This window comes from Miniopterus natalensis, chromosome 2, assembly GCF_054644295.1.
Source record: "Miniopterus natalensis isolate mMinNat1 chromosome 2, mMinNat1.hap1, whole genome shotgun sequence".
NCBI classification, from domain to species: domain Eukaryota; kingdom Metazoa; phylum Chordata; class Mammalia; order Chiroptera; family Miniopteridae; genus Miniopterus; species Miniopterus natalensis.
In genome coordinates this window covers 140,139,349-140,162,368 of record NC_142082.1, presented here as the reverse complement: position 1 = coordinate 140,162,368, position 23,020 = coordinate 140,139,349, and the positions used below count along the sequence as shown (strand labels likewise).

The 23,020-nt window shown below is 56.2% G+C and overlaps 2 protein-coding genes across 6 annotated transcripts in view; both read left to right on the top strand.

The window, feature by feature from the left end:
- EIF4B (eukaryotic translation initiation factor 4B) overlaps positions 1-2,050 on the top strand; it is a 30,695-nt gene extending 28,645 nt beyond the window's left edge. For all 4 annotated transcript variants that reach the window (XM_016201325.2, XM_016201324.2, XM_087814658.1 and 1 more), the window contains exon 15: positions 1-2,050. In XM_016201325.2, coding sequence (XP_016056811.1) covers positions 1-81 — 81 coding nt within the window. In that variant the 3' untranslated portion in view covers positions 82-2,050.
- Positions 2,051-4,101: 2,051 nt separating this feature from the next.
- Positions 4,102-22,844, top strand: TNS2 (tensin 2). 2 transcript variants are annotated; one of them, XM_016201326.2, is made up of 30 exons: positions 4,102-4,217; positions 9,245-9,504; positions 11,158-11,266; positions 11,754-11,791; positions 12,659-12,697; positions 13,024-13,062; positions 13,226-13,275; positions 13,509-13,680; positions 13,977-14,027; positions 14,339-14,461; positions 14,546-14,610; positions 15,425-15,508; positions 16,053-16,165; positions 16,253-16,313; positions 16,582-16,657; positions 16,906-17,035; positions 17,124-17,189; positions 17,259-17,372; positions 17,554-18,765; positions 18,903-19,053; positions 19,162-19,751; positions 19,873-19,962; positions 20,332-20,457; positions 20,656-20,748; positions 20,875-20,952; positions 21,119-21,196; positions 21,628-21,796; positions 21,883-21,951; positions 22,086-22,115; positions 22,202-22,844. In XM_016201326.2, the coding sequence occupies exons 1-30, from the start codon at positions 4,193-4,195 to the stop codon at positions 22,338-22,340; spliced, it is 4,440 nt and encodes a 1,479-aa protein (XP_016056812.2). In that variant the 5' UTR covers positions 4,102-4,192; the 3' UTR covers positions 22,341-22,844. The 2 variants fall into 2 exon arrangements, with proteins under 2 accessions (XP_016056812.2, XP_087670781.1); XM_087814655.1 differs by lacking the exons at positions 4,102-4,217; positions 9,245-9,504 and adding an exon at positions 6,500-6,577.
- Positions 22,845-23,020: the final 176 nt, after the last annotated feature.

The window sequence follows — 23,020 nt, the reverse complement described above, 5'->3', positions numbered from 1 at the left end:
AAGTTTAGTTCTGCAAGCAAGTATGCTGCTCTCTCTGTGGATGGTGAAGATGAAAATGAGGGAGAAGATTACACCGAATAGACCTCTACATCCTGTGTTTTCTCCGAGTCTCTCTCTACCCTGGAACATTCAAGAGCAAACCAAACCTCTAGCCAGACAAGACAAAATAAAACTCACCATCTCCTGGAGACTTTCTTAACTTTTTTTAAAAAACAAAAACAAAAAAAACGACATGAAATGAAATTCTTTTGCATGCTGCTGCAGCCTTTAAAGTATTGAACTAACTGGAAAATCGCCAATATAGCCAGAAAGAAAGACGTATTTTAATGGAAAAGTTGTGTTTTTATGACACATGCAGTTTCTTGTGTGATTAGTGCCTAGGGGCCTCCATTTAGGAAAATGACAGTGACAGTGATGCAATGTCTGGAATCTGGTTGGGCAGTAGGCAGGTATGAGGAAGAATATGCGATTTCTACCTTTAATTCTTACTTTCCTAATGTGGCATATATGAATTCTCAAACATCTGAATAAATTCTCCATCCTTGGAAAGGTAGGTTTAGTCTCTGAAGTTTTCGTCTCCAGGAGGCTGCCAGCCCCTCCTTATTTAATTCTGAGTTACTGGGGCCAGCCTAGGGGAAATTCCTTCATTTTTACCCCCCAGGGGGGTAGCTGGGAGTGAGTCTTTGGGCCACTGAAGAATAGGACTACTTGGTGACCAAAATAAGTGGGAAAATCGTGGTTTGAGAAGCAGCTTTGGGGAGGTGATGAATTATTTTGCACCAGTAATAGGGGAAAATGGTATGACCTCCAGTAAACACATGAATGGTTACTTCCTGGAGCAGGAAGCACTTGGGGGGAGGGGGGGGAGTGCAGGAATTCCCAAGTTTCTGTATGTCCTGGTTTCGCCCTTAAACACTATCCTATCTGAAAGTTCAAATACCCACATTCTGTTGGAATCTTGAAGCTTTAAAAATTTACATTCTTGTCGTCTTGTTCCTCATGCTACTCTTTCCTGTAACCTCCCAAAAAGCAGCTTCTCTTGAAGCCACACCCAGTCTCCCAGGCATCTGGATCAGCCCCTGGGAGCTGTCAAATGAGGAATCACTGCTCTTCTCAAGTAAATCTTGGCCCCTTAGTCTTGACTCTCCTGTTCAGTCCTGCTCCTGCTTCTTTGACCCCTTTTACACCTCAGAAGACTCTAGAATGGTCTTAGGTGGTGAGTGGGGGTGGATAAACGGACAGTTAAACTGGGAGCCTTTCTTATGACCTTGATTGGGGTTTTTGTTTAGGGCTTTTTATTTGGGGGGGGGTGTTTTGTTTTGTTTTTTTACAAGTTTCCTTTCCTCCACTAAAATCCCACACCAATGTTTGGATTTATAACGTGGCCTAGACCAATGTGTGGTTTTGTTTTGTTTTTAGCTTCCCTTGAGAATAAATGATAATGGAGAGAACTCTTTAACAAGGTCCTGGTTTCTCTTGCAACACAATAGCTTAACTTGCCTGCTTTTATGTGCATCTTTGTACTGTGAGCTCAGTAGGTGGAATCCTTATGGGCAATATTGGTACCTACAGAAAAATGATACCTTGGTTTGCAAGCCCTTCTCCCGTAAGTCCTGTCCAGCCATGCAGGGGTGTTCGTTTATGAGTGCTGCAGCAGTGGGCATAATGAATCATTTACCCAGTGGACATAAAAGACATACAAGTGAAGTAACTAATAACTGGCTTGGGATGGCTAGGAAATGGCTTTTAGAGAGATACCCAAGGTTTGCTGTAGATTGATGAAAAGGTAGGGTTTGCCCTCTTCAAGTCTACTTCCAAATAGTTGTGTCCAAAAGAGCCGTTTTTCCCCCACTCCCCTACCATGTCCCCCCGTTGAAACAGGGATTTATGTCCTACTACTCAATACATGTAAAATTTGTACAAAAATATCTTCTATGAAAATGATTTGTAATCTGTAGACTTACTACCTGGGAGATGTCGTGAGATGTGAATCCCATCCTTTGGGTTGTGGGTTTTTTGTTTTCTCCAAATAAATCTGATCTTTAAAGTTCATTATAATGCTGAAATTCTTTGACAATACACTCCATGCTCCCTGTCCTTTTGGACTCCCCACAAACAGTCTGCTTTCCTGCCTTCCCATCTCTGATCAGGTACCGTTTTGTGCAAGTACAGAGGGTGGGATTTACAAGGGGAATCCATCTGGTCATTGTTGCCTGAGAACTGGGAATTCACATCGACTCCCCTGCAGCATTTTTGCCTGGTGGTAGTTTTTCATATCATTTGAGTGTATCTGCGGTCCATTTCCTATGCTGTTTATTTACTAAGGTGAAATGGGAGCTCTGGGGATAAAGCCTAATGTCTTTGAGGTAATGCCTCCATAAACCTCCACCCTTAAGCTGTTGAGAGAGGCTCCTCTTCCTGGGTTGCACTGCACAGGCACAATGGAGTCTGGGTTACCACTTTTTTTTTTTAGATTTTTTTTTTTATTGATTTTGATAGAAACATTGATGTGAAAGTATCTGCTGCCTCCTGCATGCCCCCCACTGGGAACTGAGCCGGCAATCTGGACATGTGCTCTGACCTGGAGTCAAACCAGCAATATCCTGGCGCATGGGATGAAGCTCAGCCAACAGCCACACTGGCCAGGGCTGAGTTACCACTTTTCACAGGGAGTGAAGATATTTTTTTCCATTGATTTCTACCGAGAGTGGAAGGGAAGGGGCGAGAAACGACAGAGTGAAAGACACATCCATCAATTAGTTGCCTCCCACTGGTACCCAGACCAGGGCCTGGGTCAAACCTGCAACCCAGGGAATCAAACCTGAGACCCTCCAGTGTGCCCATCAATGTGCTAACCACTGAACCATGCTGGCCAGGCCTGGGTTACCACTTTTAATCAGCACTCAGACTTAGTGGGAATTTTCCAAACAGCAGGGACAGACTGTTCATTGTTACAAGGCAGGAAAGAGGTTAGGAGAATGGCAGAGAATCCTTAAGGTCACAAGGGGGTGGAGCACAGAAAGCCCAGGAAACCTGTCAGCAATTTAAGGGAGTTGGGAGCATAGTTACACAAGTGGCTTTCCCCTGGGCCAACTGCAGCAGCTGGTCTCCTTTCTTGCTGGCACATTGATCTTTCCAAAGATGAGGGATAAGAAGAGCTGTGTGCAGCCTGTTCGTGTGGGTTTAGGTAGGAAGGGAAACGGCCGTGCCCAGGCTGCCTGTGGAACCTACAAGGCAATGCTTGCTTAACTGCAGCTTCTGCACCACAGGAATCAGCCTGTCACTCTCCAAGCCTTCATTTTGAGCCACTCCCCTTGCTGCAATACTGAGGCCTGGGTGATGGAAAGTGGGAAAGGCTAGCCTGAAGGAGATTCATGTTGGTTGAACACAGAAAGAGTAGGAAGGAACTCCCTCTACTACGTCCCAAGAGGGGAAAGTCAAGGGGAAAGATAGGTACTGGTATGCCCCCCATCCGCTCAGGAGCCCTACAGCAGAAATGGATCCCAGGACTGGTCAGCCTTGAATGACAACCCACTGCAAATCTTGAGCAAACGGAAGGGTGTAGGTATGGCATCCTACTTTACAAGGATCAATTTTAGGTTGGTTGAGTCCCATGTGTGTAACAGGCCACATAGCCTAGTGTCGCCTAAACAGAATCAAGCACTAGGCTCTGGATCCCAAGGCTATGAGGGTCCCAGTTACTGGGCGTCACCTCAAGTGCTAAGTGAGCTCACAGCATCTGGTTTCTCAGGAAGTGGGATAGCTACACATCTGCTCCTGGGAAGCATTATTTCTCAAATAAAATTTGTTTCTCAGCAACCATCGTAGCCCCTAGGGCCACAAGTGAAGGGGGGGACTCGCCTTCACTCACCCTCCCACCTCACCAAAAAAGAAAGGGTTTTGGAAGAGGCAAGCTGTGCTGCTCCCGCCCAGCTGCAGCAACCTCCGGGTTGGACAATGCAAGCTCTGTCCTCAGCCAGAAGATCCGCCTCTGGAGTCAGCTCTGCTCTTCCCCCCACTCTTCCTGGTTCCCAGCGCCCAGCCCTCCACTGAAGTTCCCCTGACCCAGTTCTTTTCCAACCCTCAATGCCCTCCTCCTATAGCCCCCCACCCCAAGGATCTCAGCACACTGGGTCACAGGCATGGGATCACCCCAGACCATGGAAGAGGGGATTCAGCCTTTGGTGCCAAGATGGGCTGCCCTCTGCATAATCAAGGTAAGAAAACCTGCAAGGAGGGAGGGGGAGAAGGTATTCCTGAAATTGTTTCACCTTTACTAACATCATCCTGGCTTTCTCCCTTTCCCCTTCCTTCCTGTAGTTCTTGGTCTGCCTGACTGGCCCCACGTGCCACCCATTTGTATTTCACTCCCACCAAGCCACCTCCTGTATAATTTTTCACTCTCAACCTCTCATCAGCTTCCTTTCAACAGCGTCCTTTCCCCCAGCCCCCACATTGAGAGCAGGAATCAGGTCTGAGCTGGTAGCTCAACTACCCATCTCATGATTCTCTCCCAATTCCTTGGAACCTCAAAAGGGGTTCCTCTTCAAGGGCAGCAACACCAGTTTGAGTGTAAGGCTCTAGCCCACCCACTGCTCTGAGATTCAATCAAGCGTCTTTTCGCTGAGTCCCAGTCTCTCCTTTGGTACCTTTAGAGATTAGAACCTACCGCCTTAACATGTACCCCAGGACCCAACCAAAGACTCTAATGAGCCCTGGAGAACACAAGATGTTAAAAGAACTAGCATTTGCTCCAAAGAAATGAACAGATTTTCATATCGCATGTATCTCAATTACATAATCAAATCTTGCCAAAATATATAGAATGACCTTCAGCCCTGTCCCCACCCCAGTAGCCTCTGATCCCTGTTGCTCTCCTCTCCTCCCAATCTCTTCCCTCTCCAGCTCCATTCCAATTCCCCAGCCCCTCCCTCCAGACCCCAGTGACTGCTCTAACCTCTGGACTGCCTACTGGACACCAACTCAGCCAAGAGCAGTAAGACCAAGGCTCCCTAGTCCCAGCAACATCCACCCCTCTCAAATGCCAGTCTCTGGGGGACCCACATTGTCATCATGTGCTGCTTCACAGCCTCTTCCCTGCCGCCAGATTGGACAGATTAGAATCAGATGCTCCACCCCCTGGTAATCAGAACCAGACTTCCCATCCTTTGCCAAAGGCAAGATGAGCACAGAAAGGATGGAGGGATGGAGCGCCTTAGAGTTGGTGGTACTGGCTGCTTTGAGCAGACATTGGGCATTGAGCCCTGGGCATTGGCTCCTCAGAATCCACCTCCCCTTCGCCCTACCTCCCCCCTCCGCCCCCCCCCCCGCCCTGTTTTCATCATGGAAAATCCAGTAGGGAGGGGAAAGAAGGAAGTTTCAGGAAGTGCTCACTGCTAAAGAACATTGGGGAATCTGGGAATGGAAATAGATTCAGAGCTTCTAGAAAGACATCCCTTTCCTTTACCTTTACCTTCAGGGTGGCACAATTGAAACCAGCCCCATGGCCCATTAAGGCAATTACAGGAAGTTCCTATCCAGACACTGCAAAAGAAAGGAATGATGTTAAACCACAGAATGAACTTTCACATCCACTGGAAGTCTGGGACTTGAGTTAAATGTGAGGAAGGCTTTTAATAAAAGTCTCCTAGGGAGTGGGAGTGACTGTCCAGCTCCAAAGCAGGGCAATGTAATGGATGGGCTGACTGGAGTTGCCTAGTGATGAGAGAGAGAGAGAGAGAGAGAGAGAGAGAGAGAGAGAGAGAGAGAGAGAGAGAGAGAGTTTGGGGGGCCAGAGGGGGAGGAGTGTTGAACTTGACTTGGAGGTCTTCAGCTGTAAGTCTTTTGGGGAGAACAGGTGACACCTGAGAAGTCTCCCATGAGGCAGAGGGCCAGGGAAGGGTGTCTAGAGACTTGGAACACAGATATGTTCATTTGGATCTAGCGCTCCCGTGGTTAAGTGACACTAGCCCCACCAGGCCAGGCCGCGCGGGTGGCTCTAGGCTTTGGGGTCAGGCCCAATCCCAAATACACTCCTGTGGAGGGGCTGATCTGAGAGAGGCCAAGGCAGTTCTCTGTATCCTGTTTCTAGTACCTTCTGGACCTGTGCCCACCTTTTCTTCTGCGTCTGTCTGGCTCGTGTAGGTTTTCTGGCCTCCGTGTCCACCTTTCTCAAAATCGCTCTCCCCACCTCTCAGTCTCTTCCCGTCTCCGAGCGTCTCTCGGCCTCTCTGTTCTCCTCCTTCCTCTCAGCTCTTTGTGAACCGGGTTCCCAGAAGGTGGGGAGAGAAGGGAGAGAAGGGAGAGAGGAGGGCGAGGGGCGGGAGCGGACGGAAGGTGGGGATTGGAGCGGGGCAAGAGGGAGGGGAGAAGCGCGGGAGGGAGGAGAGGGCGGCGCGGGCGCGGCGGGGCGGGAGGGAGCCCAGGAGCGCGGCTCCCGCTCCCGCCTCCTGCGCCTCCTGCGCCTCCCGCGCGGCCGCTCGGCTCGGGCCCGGCCGGGATGGGCTGGCCCGGGGGCTCCCCCTGCTGCTGCTGCCCCGCCCCGCCGCGCCCCCGCCCCGCCGGGCGCCCCCCGCAGGTGAGTGGCGGCGCAGGGCGGGAGGGCGGCGGCCTGTGCGTCACGGCCCCGGGGCAATGCCGGGGGCGGTCGCCAGGGGGCGCGGGGCCGCTGGGCCTGGAGGAGGTGGGGGGGGAACGGGGCTGGCGCCCCTGGGCTGAGGACCGGGGATCGGGCGGGTCGCGGCGAGCCCAGGCTGCTGCCAGCCGGGAAGGTGACCAGGGGGCGGGGCGCGGGCCGCGGTCACACTCGGGTCGAGGCCGTCACGCCTTCGCGCGTCCTGGTGCGCACACGCCCCGGGGCACGGCATTGCTCTGTCCCGCCACGCATCTTGGCGCCCAGCACCAGGCGCAGCTCCTCGGGCGACGTGGGGCATGTTCCCGCACACGCAGGCGGGGCACTGAGGCAGGAGCTGGCGGCGGCCTTCTGGCCCCGGTCTGGGAGTGATTGTGAGGGTTTTCCTTTTCTACTTCACCTCTGGGGAAACTGAGGCTGAAAGCAGGCACGGAAGAGGCTGATTTCACTTTCCAGCTCCACTCGGCCCCCTTGTGCTCCTACTCTCAATTCTCCAGATCCCCCTGGGCACACCCATAGACCCCGCCTTCCTCCCTCTCTCCTTCCCTGGGCCTCACCCCTCCTCCGTGGCGGCCAGGCTCCCAGCCTCTCATCCAACCACAGCTATTTCCAGGAAGGGGGAGTGTGGGTGGAGGGGTTTCTCCAAACAAACCCAAGGCTTCAGAGTGCGATGGGGGCCCGGCTTGGGGAGAGGCTGGCAGGCTCTGGAATATTCCAGGCAGGAGAAGGGTCCTCGGGGTCTGGCCATGCCTTCCCAGCCCTGCCCCAGTGAGCTACGTTTCCTCTCAGCACAGGCTGAGAGATCAGTGCTCTCCCATCTCCATCTTCCCTCAGAGGTGCCTCACCTTTGAGGGAGGGACTCAAAGCCATGCTTCCCTGGCCACCTGCAGGGGTTAGTGAACCCCCCAGGAGAAAAGAGTGAGGGTCAGAGGGTCAGAAGATGTTTGCAGACCTGTTGCAGATAAGGGCGACTTCTAGGTGAGGGGACTTTGAGCCCCTCTGGAGGGAGCAGGAGTAGAAAGGAGCATGCTGGAGGGGTCCTGATCAGGGTATAAGCAACAGGAGCAGAGAAAGGCCACCTACCCTACCACAGTGTCCCTCTTCCCCCCAGCAGAGCTGGGGACTGGATGAAGCCAGGCCCGCTTGCCCACACTGGCCAGGGGCCTGGAATGTCCTGGGACCCGGCCAGAGCTGGTGGGGTGGGAGTGGGTTGCAGAGCCAGTGCCCCTATCCAGTTACAGGCTAGGGGCCCAGGCTTTGCCACACAGATGCCTCCCTCTGGGCAAGGTACCCTGGGGACAGACTTCCTGACCTGGAAGGAGAATTAGAGCTTCAAAAGAGAAGCTTCAGGCAAGGCTCAACCCAGGCAGGTTCACAGAAGTGTCCTGAGTGGGCTCCCATAAGGGAACTCATCTTGAGAAGGCAGGATTAGACCAGCCCCAGGGGCAAAAGGGAGGCAGAGGGAAGTCTAAGGATCTGGTGGGAGATGCTAGAGCTGGGGGAGTTGCCTGAGCTCTGGGACATTCAGTAAATACCATGCACATGGGGGGGGGGGGTATTTGCACATTCTTTCAAGTGACAGCTCTTGATGGTCCAAGGGGCTGCTGTCCAAGGCTTGGGGCTGAGGACCCTCAGAGCATTAACCCCTTATATTTTTTTGGAAGATTACTTCCCCCGTTTGCAAGGCCCCAACCCACCTCCTTCCCTTGACTCCTGGGACAGGAAGTTGGCCATGTTCCCAGGAGGGAGGCAGGAGGCCCATGGAGGGGTGTGGAGGAAGGGAGGGGGGGCTCCTGTCCAGTCCTCAGGTCCTGAGACAGCTGCTGAGGAAGGGGGAGCAGAGCTAGGAGAGCCATGAAGGTATTACTCAGGCTTTGTGGGAGGGGCAACCCTAGGGCTTGGTGTTCAGGGCCTAAGTGGCAGGGTTCCAAAGAAGGGATCTGAGAATTCGGGCAGAAACAAGCCCAGGAAATGAGTGAGTGGGGGACTGTGTCTGGAGCAGAGCATCTGGGGGCTGTCAGGAGAGGGGCATCAAATGCCTTGGCCTGGGGCAGGAGAATGGATCACTCCTGTGGGCAAAGCAGTGTTCTGCCTGGAATTTGCCGTCCAGTCCAAATGGGGGAGGGGGGCATGCATGTTTTCCTTTTCCTACTTCATAACCAGTGAAACCGAGGCAAGAAGCTGGCCCTCAGCCCCATTTTCCCTGATCTGCAGGATGCACTCCGGATCCTGGGATCCTGGGCTGGCCAGGATAATGATTCCCAAGGTCCACCGCCCCCTCCCCCACTGGAAGTCCCCAGAGAGCCTAAGAGTTCAGGCTGGGAGGCTGGCCCGCCAGGACTCGGTGTTCCCCGCTGGCCCTTGAGCCCTGCCCTGAGACCTAAATTCCCACCCTGCCCCCACCCTGTCCCACCATATTGGGGGCGGGGGGAGCTGAATCTCAGGATCCCTGCAGATCCCTGGATAGGATGGATCCCTGAGTATAGGACAATTCCAGAGCAAGGGGGTTGGGGGGCAAAAGAGCTTGGGCTGACACTCCCAGCAGGGTAGATCCTGGGAATCTGATCTCCTGGCCTCCCCCACATCCTCCCCCCACCCCACTTCCTGGAGCAGCGACCTGCCCCCTTCCCGCCTGTACTCCCCTCCGCTTCCAGGGCTGGGCTTCTCCTCACACCAGCCAGACAGCCTACCCTCCACCCAGGGGAAGCGGCTGCCTCCGCCAGGCCGCTTCCAGGAAGCCCCGGGCCTGGCCCCAGCATTGTTCGGGCCCTCGGCGGCACCCCAGCCAGCCAGACACCATGAAGTCCAGCGGCCCCGTGGAGAGGCTGCTCAGAGCCCTGGGGAGGAGGGACAGCAGCCGGGCCACCAGCAGGGTAGGAGTACCCACCAGCAGGGCAAAGGAGGGGCAGGGGTGGAGGTGTGGGCAGTGGGGGAGGGGGCCAGGAGATCAGATTGCCAGGCTAGACCCTCTTCAGCCTTCTCCCTTTACTCTGCCCCTTTGGGGTGGTCAGGGCTGTCGCATGAGCAGCAGAAATTTGTGTTAGAACAGAACCAGTATGCTTTGGTCCTCTATCACCTCTCTACCCTAGCCCAGGCCAACCCTGGGGGATCCTGGCCCCTACACCTCCTTCTAGGTATACTTCATTGTAGGACCTTTCTGGGCACTACTGTGGAGCTCCAGAGCAAGGCTAAGAGATCTGGCTCCTTCCCCAAGCTGAGAAGTTTAGGGGAAATGGGGTGGGGTGGTGAAGGGAGGGAGGTAGCCAGGTCTCAGAGTTGCCTTAGGCACTGGGGGTTTGCTTTCCACTGATATAGTCTGGTCCATCCATGTGAGCCACTCATGCCAAATACACCCAAGTTTCCTAGTGGGTCCAGCAAGGTTGGTCCAGTTTAGGAGAGTTCAGCTGCTGGTTTAATCCAGCTACTTCAGGGACAAGCAGCCAAGAGACCAGAGATGCTGCCTGGGTCCCCAGGCTGTGGGGCCTGGAGGCCCCATCACTCCCTTTCTCCACATTTTTTCAGCCTTACCCTAAAAGCAGCATGAGACAATACTATAGAAGGGAAGGGGCAGGAACTTGAACTCCAGAGGAGAAAAATGGGTAGGAGAGAGGACGCAAGGAGGCAAATGGTCCTCAGAGGATGGAAGGAGTGAACTACAGTAGGAGGGATGGGACTGAGATAGGCCTGGGCCATAACGCGGCATCCCAGCCTCTGACTCACTGCAACTTTGGGTGGGGAGGGGCCAACATCCACACATCTGACCCACCCCCTCCTCCATTCAATGCTGGAATCCCACTTGAACCTCCTCAAAGGATGGGGTGCTCACTACATCCAGAAGTAGCAAGGCAGCTAAATATTTTCACCAATGTCATGCCTTGGTCTGCCTCTCCCTCCAGCATTACCACCCGCCTTCTTACACAACTTCTGCCTGCAGCCTCAATGCACAATGAGTAAACATGTTGTTCTTGCGGCAGGAGGGGGGGGGGCATGTCAGCTGCCTAGAGCATGGGGACAGGAGGAGCCAGGGGAGCAGGACTGGCTGAGGCCACTCCTGCCAGGCAGCCTGGGTGCTGCTGAGTGACTGTCATTCTACATTCATGTCTGGACCCCCTGCTGCTCACTCTGCACAAGAGCCTCCATCTGGGGAGGGTAAGATGGTAGGAGAAACAGGGGGCCTCATAGAGGAGAGTAAGAGAGCACCCTCCACCAGGAGGAAAGCTCTCTTTGGTGGGGGACAGTAAGCACAAGTGTATCACACACCAGGGCCACGTGAGGGGCCTAAGTGATCCCTCGGGGAGGAGCCGACCTGGAGAGAGTGACGCAAGGGGCCAGATTCCATGCACTGTCAAGGACAGGCCCACAACTGGCCGGAAACAGCTGTGGCCAAGTGTGTCCTATGAGTTTAGGGACTTCAATCAGGGTGGAAGAAGAAAGGAACCAGTGCAGTGTTGAGGCCCCGGCCCCATCCTGGAGATGGGCCCACTAGGAACGGACACCTCTGTCTGTGTCTGTCCCCCCACCCCTAGCCTAGGAAAGCTGAGCCACATAGCTTCCGGGAGAAGGTTTTCCGGAAGAAACCACCGGTCTGTGCAGTGTGTAAGGTGACCATCGATGGGACGGGCGTCTCGTGCAGAGGTGAGGCACCCTGTTCTGTGACTGAGAGCCTCCACCCAGCACCACTCTTTCTCACCACTCCAGCTGGCAGGCGCACAAAACATAAACAAAATGTGCATACTGCCTCTGGACTGGGCAACATGGGAACGGAGAGGCAGCTGCTTCCCTTCCAAACAGCCCTTGCTCCCCATGACAAACACCCCCAGCAACCCATGAGACCCCAGTACAACACCTTCCCACCCTGACCTGCGACTGAGGGCTTCCCTCCTTCCCTTTCTTCTCACCCCCACCCAACCTAGAACATTAACCTGGCTCCTTCCCATCCTGGCCTGGGCAGTAGTACCCCACTACCATTCTCTGCCCCTGCTCCCCCATTCCATCTCAATGCAGGTGGCGTCCTGGAAGTCCCAAGAGTCTGGTGCCAGGGCCTGGGGAGATGGGAAAGGGTTACCCTTTCCACTGCCCCAGAAGGCTCCTGCTAACCCCTCTTCTCCCTATCCTCCTCTAGTCTGCAAGGTGGCCACACACAGAAAATGTGAAGCAAAGGTGGGTACCTGGGGGGGAGGGGACTGGGGTCCCTTCCTCCTCTGAAACAGGCTTCTCCAGCCACCCTGGCATTAACCCTCCACACCTCTCATCATTGGGGAACCCCTGCTGGGGTGGGAGAGGGTGCTGTACTGGGCCCTTTAAGAACCACCCTACTCCACCCCCTAGAGGTCTCGCCCAGGCGAGTGGACAGCTAGACAGCGTTTGTCTTGGTGCTGTGCCCAGGCTGCAGCTGGCAAGAGGGTGGGGGTGGGGAATGAATGAGGAGGAGGAAGGGTGGGGTGGGTGGGTGAGGGAGCAGGATTTCAGAGACTGGGCAGCCGGATGGGCTGTGCCTTCCCTCTGGGGAAGGGGCCTCAGGATGCCTGGGTGGGTCTCGTCCTAGGCCCTGAAGAGGCTGTGCAGAGGTACAAGCTGTAGATAGCACCCACTGTCCACTGGGGACCTGAGACAGCCCCATCCCTGAGGAGGGTCCCTAGTCCCCCTCACAGTGTAGGGGTTCCCAGGGCCTTGGAGCCAGCTTGGGGGAGCTATGTGCCCAGGGGCGGAGTCTCCTAGTGAAAGAGGCCAGTGTCCGTCCCTGGCCATGGCCTGCCTGCCTGCATGGCTCTATATATAACTCCTGCCCTGCAGCTGGATGAATGGGGGTCTGTGTGGGCAGGGGGCTGGGAGCCAAGAGCAACAAGTGGGGGGCCTGGGCTAAGGGACCTAGAGGCCAGAGGGGAGCCTCCCTTAAATAGAGGAACTTCAGCTGGAGCCTGCGCCCATCTCCTGACAGCCCCTCCACTTTGCTGAAGCTGAGGGGTGGCCCCATTCTTAAGCCCAGGAGTACCAGGAGCTTAGCCCCTCACTCAGGTCTCCTTCCAGGTGACTTCGTCCTGTCAGGCCTTGCCTCCTGCAGAGCTGGTGAGTGTGCTCTGGGATGGAATGGGGGAGGCAAGGAATCTGGCTGCAGGGTCCAAAGGTCTGGTGGCTACAGAAGGGGGGAGGGGCAGGAGGTTACCTTGAATATACTGCTGTGGGTATTTACTGGTCATCCTGAGAGAGGAGGGGGAAATGTCTGAGCCCTCTCTCTTCCTGTCCTCTGGGCCTACTGGGGGCTAGGACTCTTCTCCCCTTGCCCAATACAGTCCTTACAGGGACAGGGGCAGGCCGTCTCCACTTTCCCCAGGCCCAGACTGGTCCTTGCTCCTGGCCTAACCACTCCCTTTTCCTCCCCCGTCTCCCTCTAGCGGAGAAACACGGCCCCTGCGAGGCGCATAGAGCACCTGGTAAGGTGATGCTGGAGGGGGCGGGGTGGAGGTGGCAGCAGGTAGCTGGGAGTAAGGGCTTAGGTTTCTTCTGAGGACAAAAGTTCATGGGGTGGAAAGCCTTGAGTGGGGCCTGGGGGACACCCAAAGAGATGCTTGCGTATCATCTCATCTCATCCACCAGGGATCCACCAAGTCTCTGAATCACTCAAAGCAGCGCAGCACTCTGCCCAGGTAAGTGAGGGCTCCGGAGGTGGTCCCACCTGAGCCCTTTCCGCCGTCCCCACACCTCAGCCCAGGGCAGTGACCCCAACAAAGTTCTCCGGGACAGCCCCACGCCCTCAAGCGGTCCCAACCACCCTGAGGACCCCGAGGCCTCACCCGCTGTCGGTCACACCCTTCCATCACATCAGGCCCCTCGGGGAAACCCCCCCCTCCGTTCCTTACACAGGCTTCACCCCTTCCAGGAGCTTCAGCCTGGATCCGCTCATGGAGCGCCGATGGGACCTAGACCTCACCTACGTGACTGAGCGCATCCTGGCCGCCGCCTTCCCGGCGCGGTCAGAAGAGGAGAGACACCGGAGCCACCTGCGAGAGCTGGCTCACGTGCTACAATCCAAGCACCGTGACAAGTACCTGGTGAGGGGCGGGGCCTGCCTCAGTCAGCCAATGAGAGGGCTGGGAGGTCCAGATGGGCCAACTGCACCCTGACGTCAGACCCTCGGAGGCGGGCCGGGGGCGGGCTCCAGTGGGCAGTGGGCTAAGGGTCGGCCGGAACCTACATGGAACGCCCACTGCTGTCTATCATAGCTGGGCAGGGCCTTAGCAACCGCCTCATTTGGAGAAAGACTCTTAGGGTCTCAGCGGGTGCTACCATATCCATGCATCACCGTACCTCACTGCATCAGGTCTAAAGCCTCCACCTTTTCTTGCAGCTCTTCAACCTTTCAGAAAAAAGACATGACCTGACCCGCCTAAATCCCAAGGTAGGAGGGAATTAAAGCCATTAAACCGAATCATCCCCATCCCAGAAACCCCCAGCCACCTAGTTATTAACAGTAGCAACTGGCATCTACTTCACTCTTAAGCACTTTCTCCTATGACATATATTTGGGACACCCCAAAGCATGGTGCAACAGGTATCAATCCACTGTACAGGCGAGGAAAGTGTTGAGGCTGTTGTGGACAGTAAAGAGGCTGACCTTGCCCCAGATGCATACACCCTGTCCCTTTTCCACCCATCTATCTTTGCTCGTGGCCCCCACTCCCAGTTTCACCCCTGCACCACCACCCCCAGGTCCAGGACTTTGGCTGGCCCGAACTACATGCGCCCCCACTGGACAAGCTGTGCTCCATCTGCAAAGCCATGGAGACCTGGCTCAGTGCTGACCCACAGCATGTGGTCGTACTGTACTGCAAGGTGGGCTGGGACCTTGGGTTTGCAGGGCTGGGTGCCCTCAGCCTGGAGCCCCAACAGGCCCTCTATCCCTGTCTCTATCCTCAGGGGAGCAAGAGCAAGCTTGGGGTCATCGTCTCTGCCTACATGCACTACAGCAAGATCTCTGCAGGGTGAGGCTCCCCCACCCTTGAGTGGCCCCTTCCCCACTAGCCCTTTCTCCAGCTAGTCCTTAACGAGCCCATCTCCCCTGAAGCCCCACCTCTGTGTTCAGAGAGCCATTTACTATAAATTTGGCATTGCTACCTCCTTTTTCTCACTTGTACTTCACCACAGTTCTCTCGGGCTGCTGTAACAAAGTGCCACAAACTAAGTGGCTTAAGACAACAGAAATTTAATGTCTCAGTTCTGGAGGCTAGAAATCTAAAATTGAGGTGTCAGCAGGGCCTCACTCCCTCTGAGGCTGGGTAGAATCCTTCCTTGCCTCCTTCTAGCTTCTGGTGGTGGCCAGCAATCCTTAGTGTTCCTTGGCTTATAGCTGTATCACTCCCATCTCTGCCTCCGTCGTCACATGACCTTCTTCCTGTGTGTCTGTGTTTCTTCTCTTCTTCTAAGGACACCAATCATATTGGATTAAGGGCTCACCCTACTCCAGTATGACATCTTAACTAATTACATCTGCAACGACCCTATTTCCAAATAAGGTCACATTCTGAGGTATATATCTTTTGGGGGGACACAGTTCAACCCATAACATGGTCTTATTGCCCCATTTTACAGATGAGGAAACTAAAGTTCAGGGAACAATTGTTTGAGGTCCAACAACTAGTAAAGTGACTTATGCGGGGTTTCTAGTTCTCTTTACCACCACAAAAGTCTTCCTTTAGATGTGGGGGGTGACCTCTCTCATCCTCCCCTGGGGCTTAGGAATGGGAGACCAGGATAGAGACCAGCCCCTCATCCCCTGCACTTGTTTGCTCTCCCCAGGGCAGACCAGGCACTGGCTACTCTTACCATGCGGAAGTTTTGCGAAGACAAGGTGGCAGCAGAGCTGCAGCCCTCCCAGCGCCGGTGAGCAGGCTGGGTGGGGATAGGCTGCAGGAGCCGCTCCCTCCACAGCTATCAAGGTCAAGTTTTCCTCATTCACATAGCACACTTTAATGGTGCACCTCAGTGTGCCTGGCACTGTGTGCCTGGCACTGTGCCAAGTGCTGAGAATTCAGAACAAACAAGGTTCTTGCTCTTATGGACCTTACATTCCAGTGGAATAGAAGGCAATAAACCTGTGACAAATAGACAAGATCATTTTGGATGATGACGAGTGCTATGAAGAAAATATAGCTGAGTCTTATGATAGAGACCTGTGGGTCCTGCCTCTATAAGGGAGAAGAGCATTCTAGGCAAAGGGGGCAGCAAGTACAAAACCTTTGAAGCAGCAGGAAAGATTGAGGTTAGATACAAGGAAGAACTCTCTGGTGGCTGGAATGGGAGAGAAGTACTGAGGAGAAGGACAGGCCTTCCAAAGGTGGGTGGGAGGTGTGCACAGTTGAAGTGCTACAACAGGACCTCCAGAGGAGGGGGCTTATGTTCTTGACACCCCTCCCCCACTCACCAGATATATCAGCTACTTCAGTGGTCTGCTGTCTGGCTCCATCAGAATGAACAGCAGCCCTCTCTTCCTGCACTATGTGCTTGTGCCCGTGCTGCCAGCCTTTGAACCTGGTTCAGGTGAGCCTGCCTGAGATATGCTCCATGAGGGCCTGTTCCCCCATCCTCTTCACCCAGTACCCCTCATGTGCCTTCTTGCCCCTCCAGGCTTCCAGCCCTTCCTCAAGATCTACCAGTCAATGCAGCTTGTCTACACTTCTGGAATCTAGTGAGTGCTGTGTTCCCAGGCCCCTGCTCCCCTGGGCCTCAGCTCCCTGTTTCTCCAGCCTCCCCAAACACCTGGGCCTCTAGCTCTAGCCACTGTACCTGAAAACTAATACCACAATGTGATCCATTTTACAGATGGGGAAGTTGAGACTCAGCTAAAGGTCTTTCACTCAGGGCTGACTCCCATCTCCCAGGTCCCTCCTGACTTCACAGCCACCACTGAGCCCGAGGGCCTCTGATTCAGTTCTGCCTTCTCCTCTCTTCCACAGTCACATTGCAGGCCCTGGTCCCCAGCAGCTTTGCATTAGCCTGGAGCCAGCCCTCCTCCTCAAAGGCGATGTCATGGTGAGAGGACCTTGGCAACAAGGGGAATCTTGGACATGGGGCAGGGGGTGATGTTGTCTCCTGCCAGCAGCACAATCTCTGGTGAATCATGAATTCAATCCACATAGGAGGGCGACAAGGGAGTCCCCTAGATGGTGGTGACCTTGAAGTTGAGGCAGGGCAGAGCTGTGGCGATGCAGTCCCCAGGGTGGAAGCACAGAGGAAGTGTAAGTGGACATGCAGGCCTGAACCCAGTCTCCCTCGCCCAGGTGACATGCTATCACAAGGGTGGCCGGGGGACAGACCGGACCCTTGTGTTCCGAGTCCAGTTCCACACGTGCACCATCCACGGACCACGGCTCACCTTTCCCAAAGACCAGTTGGATGAGGCCTGGACTGGTAAGTTGGAGACAAGTAGTGTGAGGGCTAGAGCCCAGGTGAGAGCAGGCAGTGGGGGACCTGGCTTTTCACTGTCCTCCCCTCACAGATGAGAGGTTCCCCTTCCAAGCTTCGGTGGAGTTCGTCTTCTCCTCCAGCCCTGAGAAGATCAAAGGTAAGAGCAGGGCCTGGAGTCAGGGCTGAAGGCTGAGTCCCTGCTTCTCACCACTTGGGCCTTCCACAGGTAATAGCCCACGGAATGGCCCCTCGGTCACTGTTGACTACAACACAGCAGAGCCCGCTGTGCGTTGGGACTCCTATGAGAACTTCAACCAGCACCATGAGGACAGTGTGGATGGTGTGTGCAGCAGGCCCAGGGGTGGTGGGAGGTAGAGGTTTGGGGGGTGCACTCCTTCCTCCCCAGGCAGATCCTCCTCCCAAGAGACACCCCTGGAGCTGGAGTCTCCAGGGCTGTCCCCTCTCATTAACTCTCTCTCTCTCTCTTTCCCTGCCTGCCCACCCTTCCTCCCCTCACTCAGGCTCCCTGACCCACACCCGTGGCCCCCTAGATGGCAGTCCTTATGCCCAAGTGCAGCGGGCCCCCCGCCAGACCCCACCAGCGCCCTCTCCAGAGCTGCCCCCACCCCCGCTGCTATCCGTCAGCAGCGACTCTGGCCATTCATCCACACTCACCACTGAGCCCGCAGCAGAGTCCCCTGGCCGGCCACCCCCAACTGCTGCTGAGCGGCAGGAGCTCGATCGCCTCCTGGGAGGCTGTGGAGTGGCCAGTGGGGGTCGGGGGGCTGGGCGCGAGACTGCTATCCTGGATGATGAAGAGCAGCCGCCTGCCAGCGGAGGCACCCACATTGGAACGTATTCAGGCCACAGACCTGCCCTCAGCCGCCACTGCTCCTGCCGCCAGGGCTACCGGGAACCCTGTGGGGTCCCCAATGGGGGATACTACCAGCCAGAGGGCACCCTGGAGAGGCGGCGGCTGGCCTATGGGGGATATGAGGGGCCCGCCCAGGGCTATGCCGAGGCCTCTGTGGAGAAGAGGCGCCTCTGCAGATCCCTGTCCGAGGGGCCGTATCCCTACCCCCCCGAGCTGGGGAAACCAACCAGTGGGGACTTCGGCTACCGCTCCCCAGGCTACCGGGAGGTGGTGATCCTGGAGGACCCTAGTCTGCCTGCCCTGTGTTCCTGCCCCGCTTGTCAGGAGAAGCTGGCCCTGCCCACCACAGCTCTGTATGGGTTACGGCTGGAGAGGGAAGCTGGAGAGGGGTGGGTGAGTGAGGCCAGCAAGCCTCTTCTGCACCCGGTGCGGTCCGGGCACCCACTACCCCTGCTGGTTCCAGCTTGTGGGCATCACCATGCCCCAATACCTGACTACAGCTGCCTGAAGCCACCCAAGGCAGGCGAGGAAGGGCATGAAGGCTGCTCTTATACCTTGTGCCCAGAGGGCAGGTATGGGCATCCAGGCTATCCTGCCCTGGTGACATATGGCTACGGAGGAGCAGTTCCCAGTTACTGCCCAGCATATGGCCGGGTGCCTCACAGCTGCGGCTCTGCAGGCGAGGGCAGAGGGTATCACAGCCCTGGTGCCCACTCCCCACGGGCTGGCTCCATTTCGCCGGGCAGCCCGCCCTACCCACCATCCAGGAAGCTGAGCTACGAGATCCCTGCAGAGGAAGGAGGGGACAGGTATCCACTGCCCAGGCAGCTGGCCCCAGCAGGACCCTTGACATCTGCAGGTGAGGGACACTGGAGTGGGGAGTGCCCAGGGCAGAGGAGCGTTCTGAAATATGGTTGGGAAGGTACAGAGGGAAAAAGAGCCAAGCGAGACAGAGGCCTGTTCCAGGCTCAGCCTCTACTCTCCTCTTCCCTTCAGAGTCACCTGAGCCCTCATCCTGGAGGGAGGGCCCCAGCAGGCACAGTACCCTGCCTCGATCTCCCCAAGATGTCCCATGCAGTGCCTCTTCAGAGATGTCTGGTCCCTCCACACCCCTGCACACCAGCAGCCCAGTCCAGGGCAAGGAAAGGTAGGCAAGCACCTCCTTGTCCCAGTAGACACTGAAGGCTGGGGTTGGGAGGCAGCTCACAACAGGGGCTCTGAGGCCCTGCTGACTACCTGCCCCCCTTCCCTGCAGCACCCGACGGCAGGATACCAGGTCCCCCACCTTGGCACCCACTCAGAAACTGAGTCCCGGCGAAGCCTTGCTGCCTATATCCCAGGGAGGTGCCGAAAAGCCTCCTGAGCTGCCAGCAAGAAGTGGGCTTGAGCCTCCAGCTCCTAGCCCTTTCACCCCTACCTCCCCCCCCAGCTCACCCAATGACTGGCCTCAGGAGAGGAGTCCTGGGGGCCGCTCAGACAGTAGCAGTCCAAGGGGCCCTGTGCCCACCACGCTACCTGGCCTCCGCCATGCCCCCTGGCAGGGCCTTCGAGAGCCACCGGACAGCCCGGATGGGTCCCCCCTCACCCCTGTACCTACCCAGATGCCCTGGCTTGTGGCCAGCCCCGAGCCACCTCAGAGCTCACCCACGCCTGCCTTCCCCCTGGCGACATCCTATGACATCAGTGGCCCCACTCAGCCCCCACTTCCTGAGAAGCGACACCTGCCGGGGCCTGGGCAACAGCCAGGCCCCTGGGGCTCAGAGCAGGCATCACCACCAGCCAGAGGCACCAGTCACCATGTCACCTTTGCACCTCAGCTCCCAGAAAACATTCCTCAACCCCCAGGTATAAAGGCCTTGAGGGAGGGGCTGTGGGGGCCACCTTGAGAGAACCCTTTTCCCCAAGGAGGAACATGTCATGGGGACTTGGGAGCCCTGGGGCCAAGCTCAGTCCCTCCTTGTCCTAGAGCCTCCCATGCAAGAGAGCCAGAGCAACGTCAAGTTTGTCCAGGATACGTCCAAGTTCTGGTACAAGCCACACCTGTCCCGTGACCAAGGTGAGAAGCCAGTCTGTCCCCCCACTCTGTCCCGTGACCAAGGTGAGAAGCCAGTCTGTCCCCCCACTCCCACCCCCTGGGGTTCTGTCTGGGGTTTGGACCCAATCCAGCCTTCCCGGTGACGCCCTTACTGCCTCCTCCTCTCAGTGTTTACTCTGAGCCAAGCTGCTCACTAGCAGGTGATTCTCGGCTTTATGCCCAAGGAGTTTTAGATTTAATGTTGTCAATGCCCTGTTAACTCTAAAGTTCTGCACCCAGATGCCCAACACTGCCACAGCTGTTAGGACACGGGCCTGGGGAGCTGGCTGGGAGCGCGGAGGGGGGCTGCATGGGGCTCAGTCGGCCACTGAAAACTTCTGCCTCCCCCAGCCATCGCCCTGTTGAAGGACAAGGAGCCTGGGGCCTTCCTCATCAGGGACAGTCATTCATTCCAAGGAGCCTATGGGCTGGCCCTCAAGGTGGCTACACCCCCACCCAGTGCCCAGCCCTGGAAAGGTACAGAATGCCCAAACCCAAGCGAGAAGGGGATTGGAATGGGGCAGGTACAGAGGCAAGACAAGGGGTGGTGGGCCATGCTACTTCTTGGTGGGAGGGACAGGAAGTTACTCTCATGCTCTGGAAAGAATCTCAGCAGGATAGACGGCAGGAACCTGGAGTCTGATAAAGCCTTTCTCTCCTCTCCTGGCCTCCCAGGGGATCCCTCAGAACAGCTGGTCCGCCATTTTCTCATTGAGACTGGCCCCAAAGGGGTGAAGATCAAGGGTTGTCCTAGTGAGCCCTACTTCGGTGAGAAGCAGGGGCCAGGGAGGCTACACTGGGCTGGCTTAGGGAGGCCAAGGGATTTCAGGAGGGTGGAGGGAAAGTTGGGGCTATCTGTGGGCACCTCAGGACTTTTCTCGCCTCTTGCTGCAGGCAGCCTGTCCGCCCTGGTCTCCCAGCACTCTATCTCCCCGCTGTCCCTGCCCTGCTGCCTGCGCATTCCCAGGAAAGGTGGGTGTTTTGTTGTCTGTCCTTCCACCTCTCCCCACCCACTGCAGCCGAAGGCAGAGTCCAGGGTACTGGCTCCGGCTGCCACCCTTGGGATGGCAGAGGGAGCTCTGCAGCTTCTAGGGAATGCCACTCCTTACTGACCTGCCCTGTTGGCCCTTCCCCTCAGATCCTCTGGAGGAGACCCCAGAGGCCCCCGTGCCCGCCAACATGAGCACAGCGGCAGATCTCCTGCGTCAGGGCGCTGGTAGGGGCCTCTCCACACCTCCCGGGCACCAAGGGGGGCATTGCAGATACAGGCATAGGACACTGAAAGGCCTTGAGATGGATGGGCCCTGGCAGATGCTTTTAAACCCATAAAGGCAGGGGGAGCCTCGTATTTGCAGGGCCGGTAGATAAGGGGGTCCGCAGTCTAGGTTCTCAAAATTTTATGAACATGAGAATCCTGGGGAGGGGCTTATTAGAATGCAGACTCTGAGGCCTCTTTCCAGCATTTCTGACTATAGATCTGGGGAGTCATAGAATCTGTTTTAACAGGTTACTTTGTGATTCTAATGCATTTTGAGCAGCGCTAGCCAGGGAAAGTGCAAGAGCTGGTGGAAATGGGGGACTAAGGGGCAACAAATCTGGGGGCTGACAGAGCCAGTGCTCCCCCCAACCCACTTCTTTCCCCCATAGCCTGCAGTGTGCTTTACCTGACTTCAGTGGAGACAGAGTCACTGACGGGCCCCCAGGCAGTAGCCCGGGCAAGCTCTGCGGCTCTGAGCTGCAGCCCCCGCCCAACACCAGCCATTGTCCACTTCAAGGTCTCAGCCCAGGGCATCACGCTGACAGACAACCAAAGGAAGTATGTGTGCCGAGCCCTGGGGAACCCCAAACGTAGACCCTTGGGACCCCAATTTCAGGGTGTGACTCTCCCCTCCCTCTTCACAGGCTTTTCTTTCGCCGCCATTATCCAGTGAACAGCATCACCTTCTCCAGCACTGACCCTCAGGACCGGAGGTGACCCTCCCTCCCAACCCTTTCTTCCCACAGTCCTGTCCCATCAGGCCCCACAGACCAGTCCCCTGGCACAGCTCCTCCTTTGGTAGCCATTCCCTGGGGTGCATTCCTTCACAGTTCTTTTCCTTCTGCAGATGGACCAACCCCGACGGGACCACCTCCAAGTAAGCTCCCCATGCCTCATTCCTCCCCAATCCGGGCTTTGTAGTCCCTTGTGGAAAGGGTGCTGACCCTGCCTTTGTACCCCTAGGATCTTCGGTTTCGTGGCCAAAAAGCCCGGAAGCCCCTGGGAGAATGTGTGTCACCTCTTTGCAGAGCTTGACCCAGATCAGCCTGCAGGAGCCATTGTTACCTTCATCACCAAAGTTCTACTAGGCCAGAGAAAATGAAGGAAGGCCACAAGCTCAGAGCCCACATCAACACTGCATCCCTCCCTGCACCCCACAGCCTCACTTCCCTGGCCTGGACCCAGGAGACCCAGGAGCCAGCCCCCTCCCTTGGGAACAGGGAGTGGGCATCAGCCTGGGACACTGCTCTCCTTCCCCGCCCCCAGCCTGCTAAGCTAAGTGGACGGGCCCATGAGATGACCTTGCACGTGAGCAGATGGCAGAGATGGGCATGTGAAGGGTAAGGAGGCATCAGCAGTTGAGCTCTGGAAGGGTTCAGGACAGCCCCACCTGCACAACATCAGCCCTGGAGAGGAGCCAGTTCTACCCAGCTACAGGTCCCAGCATGGCAGGGAGAGGGGAGAGGTTTGGGGAGCAACTACTCCCTCCTGTGCCTTCCCCTGAGCAGAGAGATCAGAGTGGGATCACATGAAGAGGGGGGGGAAAGAGTCTATTTTTGTCTAATAATAAAGAATTTCTATGTTTACTCAGAGTTGGAGTCTTGCCTATTCATAGGAAGGGCAAAGCCTCGTATCTCCCAGGGGCATACCTGTGCCAGGGGCATCCATCTTCAGAGACAGGTCCATGGAGCATACACAGCCCAGTCCTTGGCCTCACATTGGTCCGTGTGTCCTGGTGAACAAGCTGCCCCCAGCTGCCCCCACCTCCAGCCCTGTCCCCAG

What these genes read in the sequence shown, in the direction of transcription:
- TNS2 (XM_016201326.2), top strand. Translation starts at nt 4,193, where the DNA reads ATGGGCTGCCCTCTGCATAATCAAG. An exon ending in AGGACCCTTGACATCTGCAG is followed by an intron (nt 18,766 to 18,902) that starts GTGAGGGACACT and finishes TCTTCCCTTCAG; the next exon opens with AGTCACCTGAGCCCTCATCC. An exon ending in ACACCTGTCCCGTGACCAAG is followed by an intron (nt 19,963 to 20,331) that starts GTGAGAAGCCAG and finishes TGCCTCCCCCAG; the next exon opens with CCATCGCCCTGTTGAAGGAC.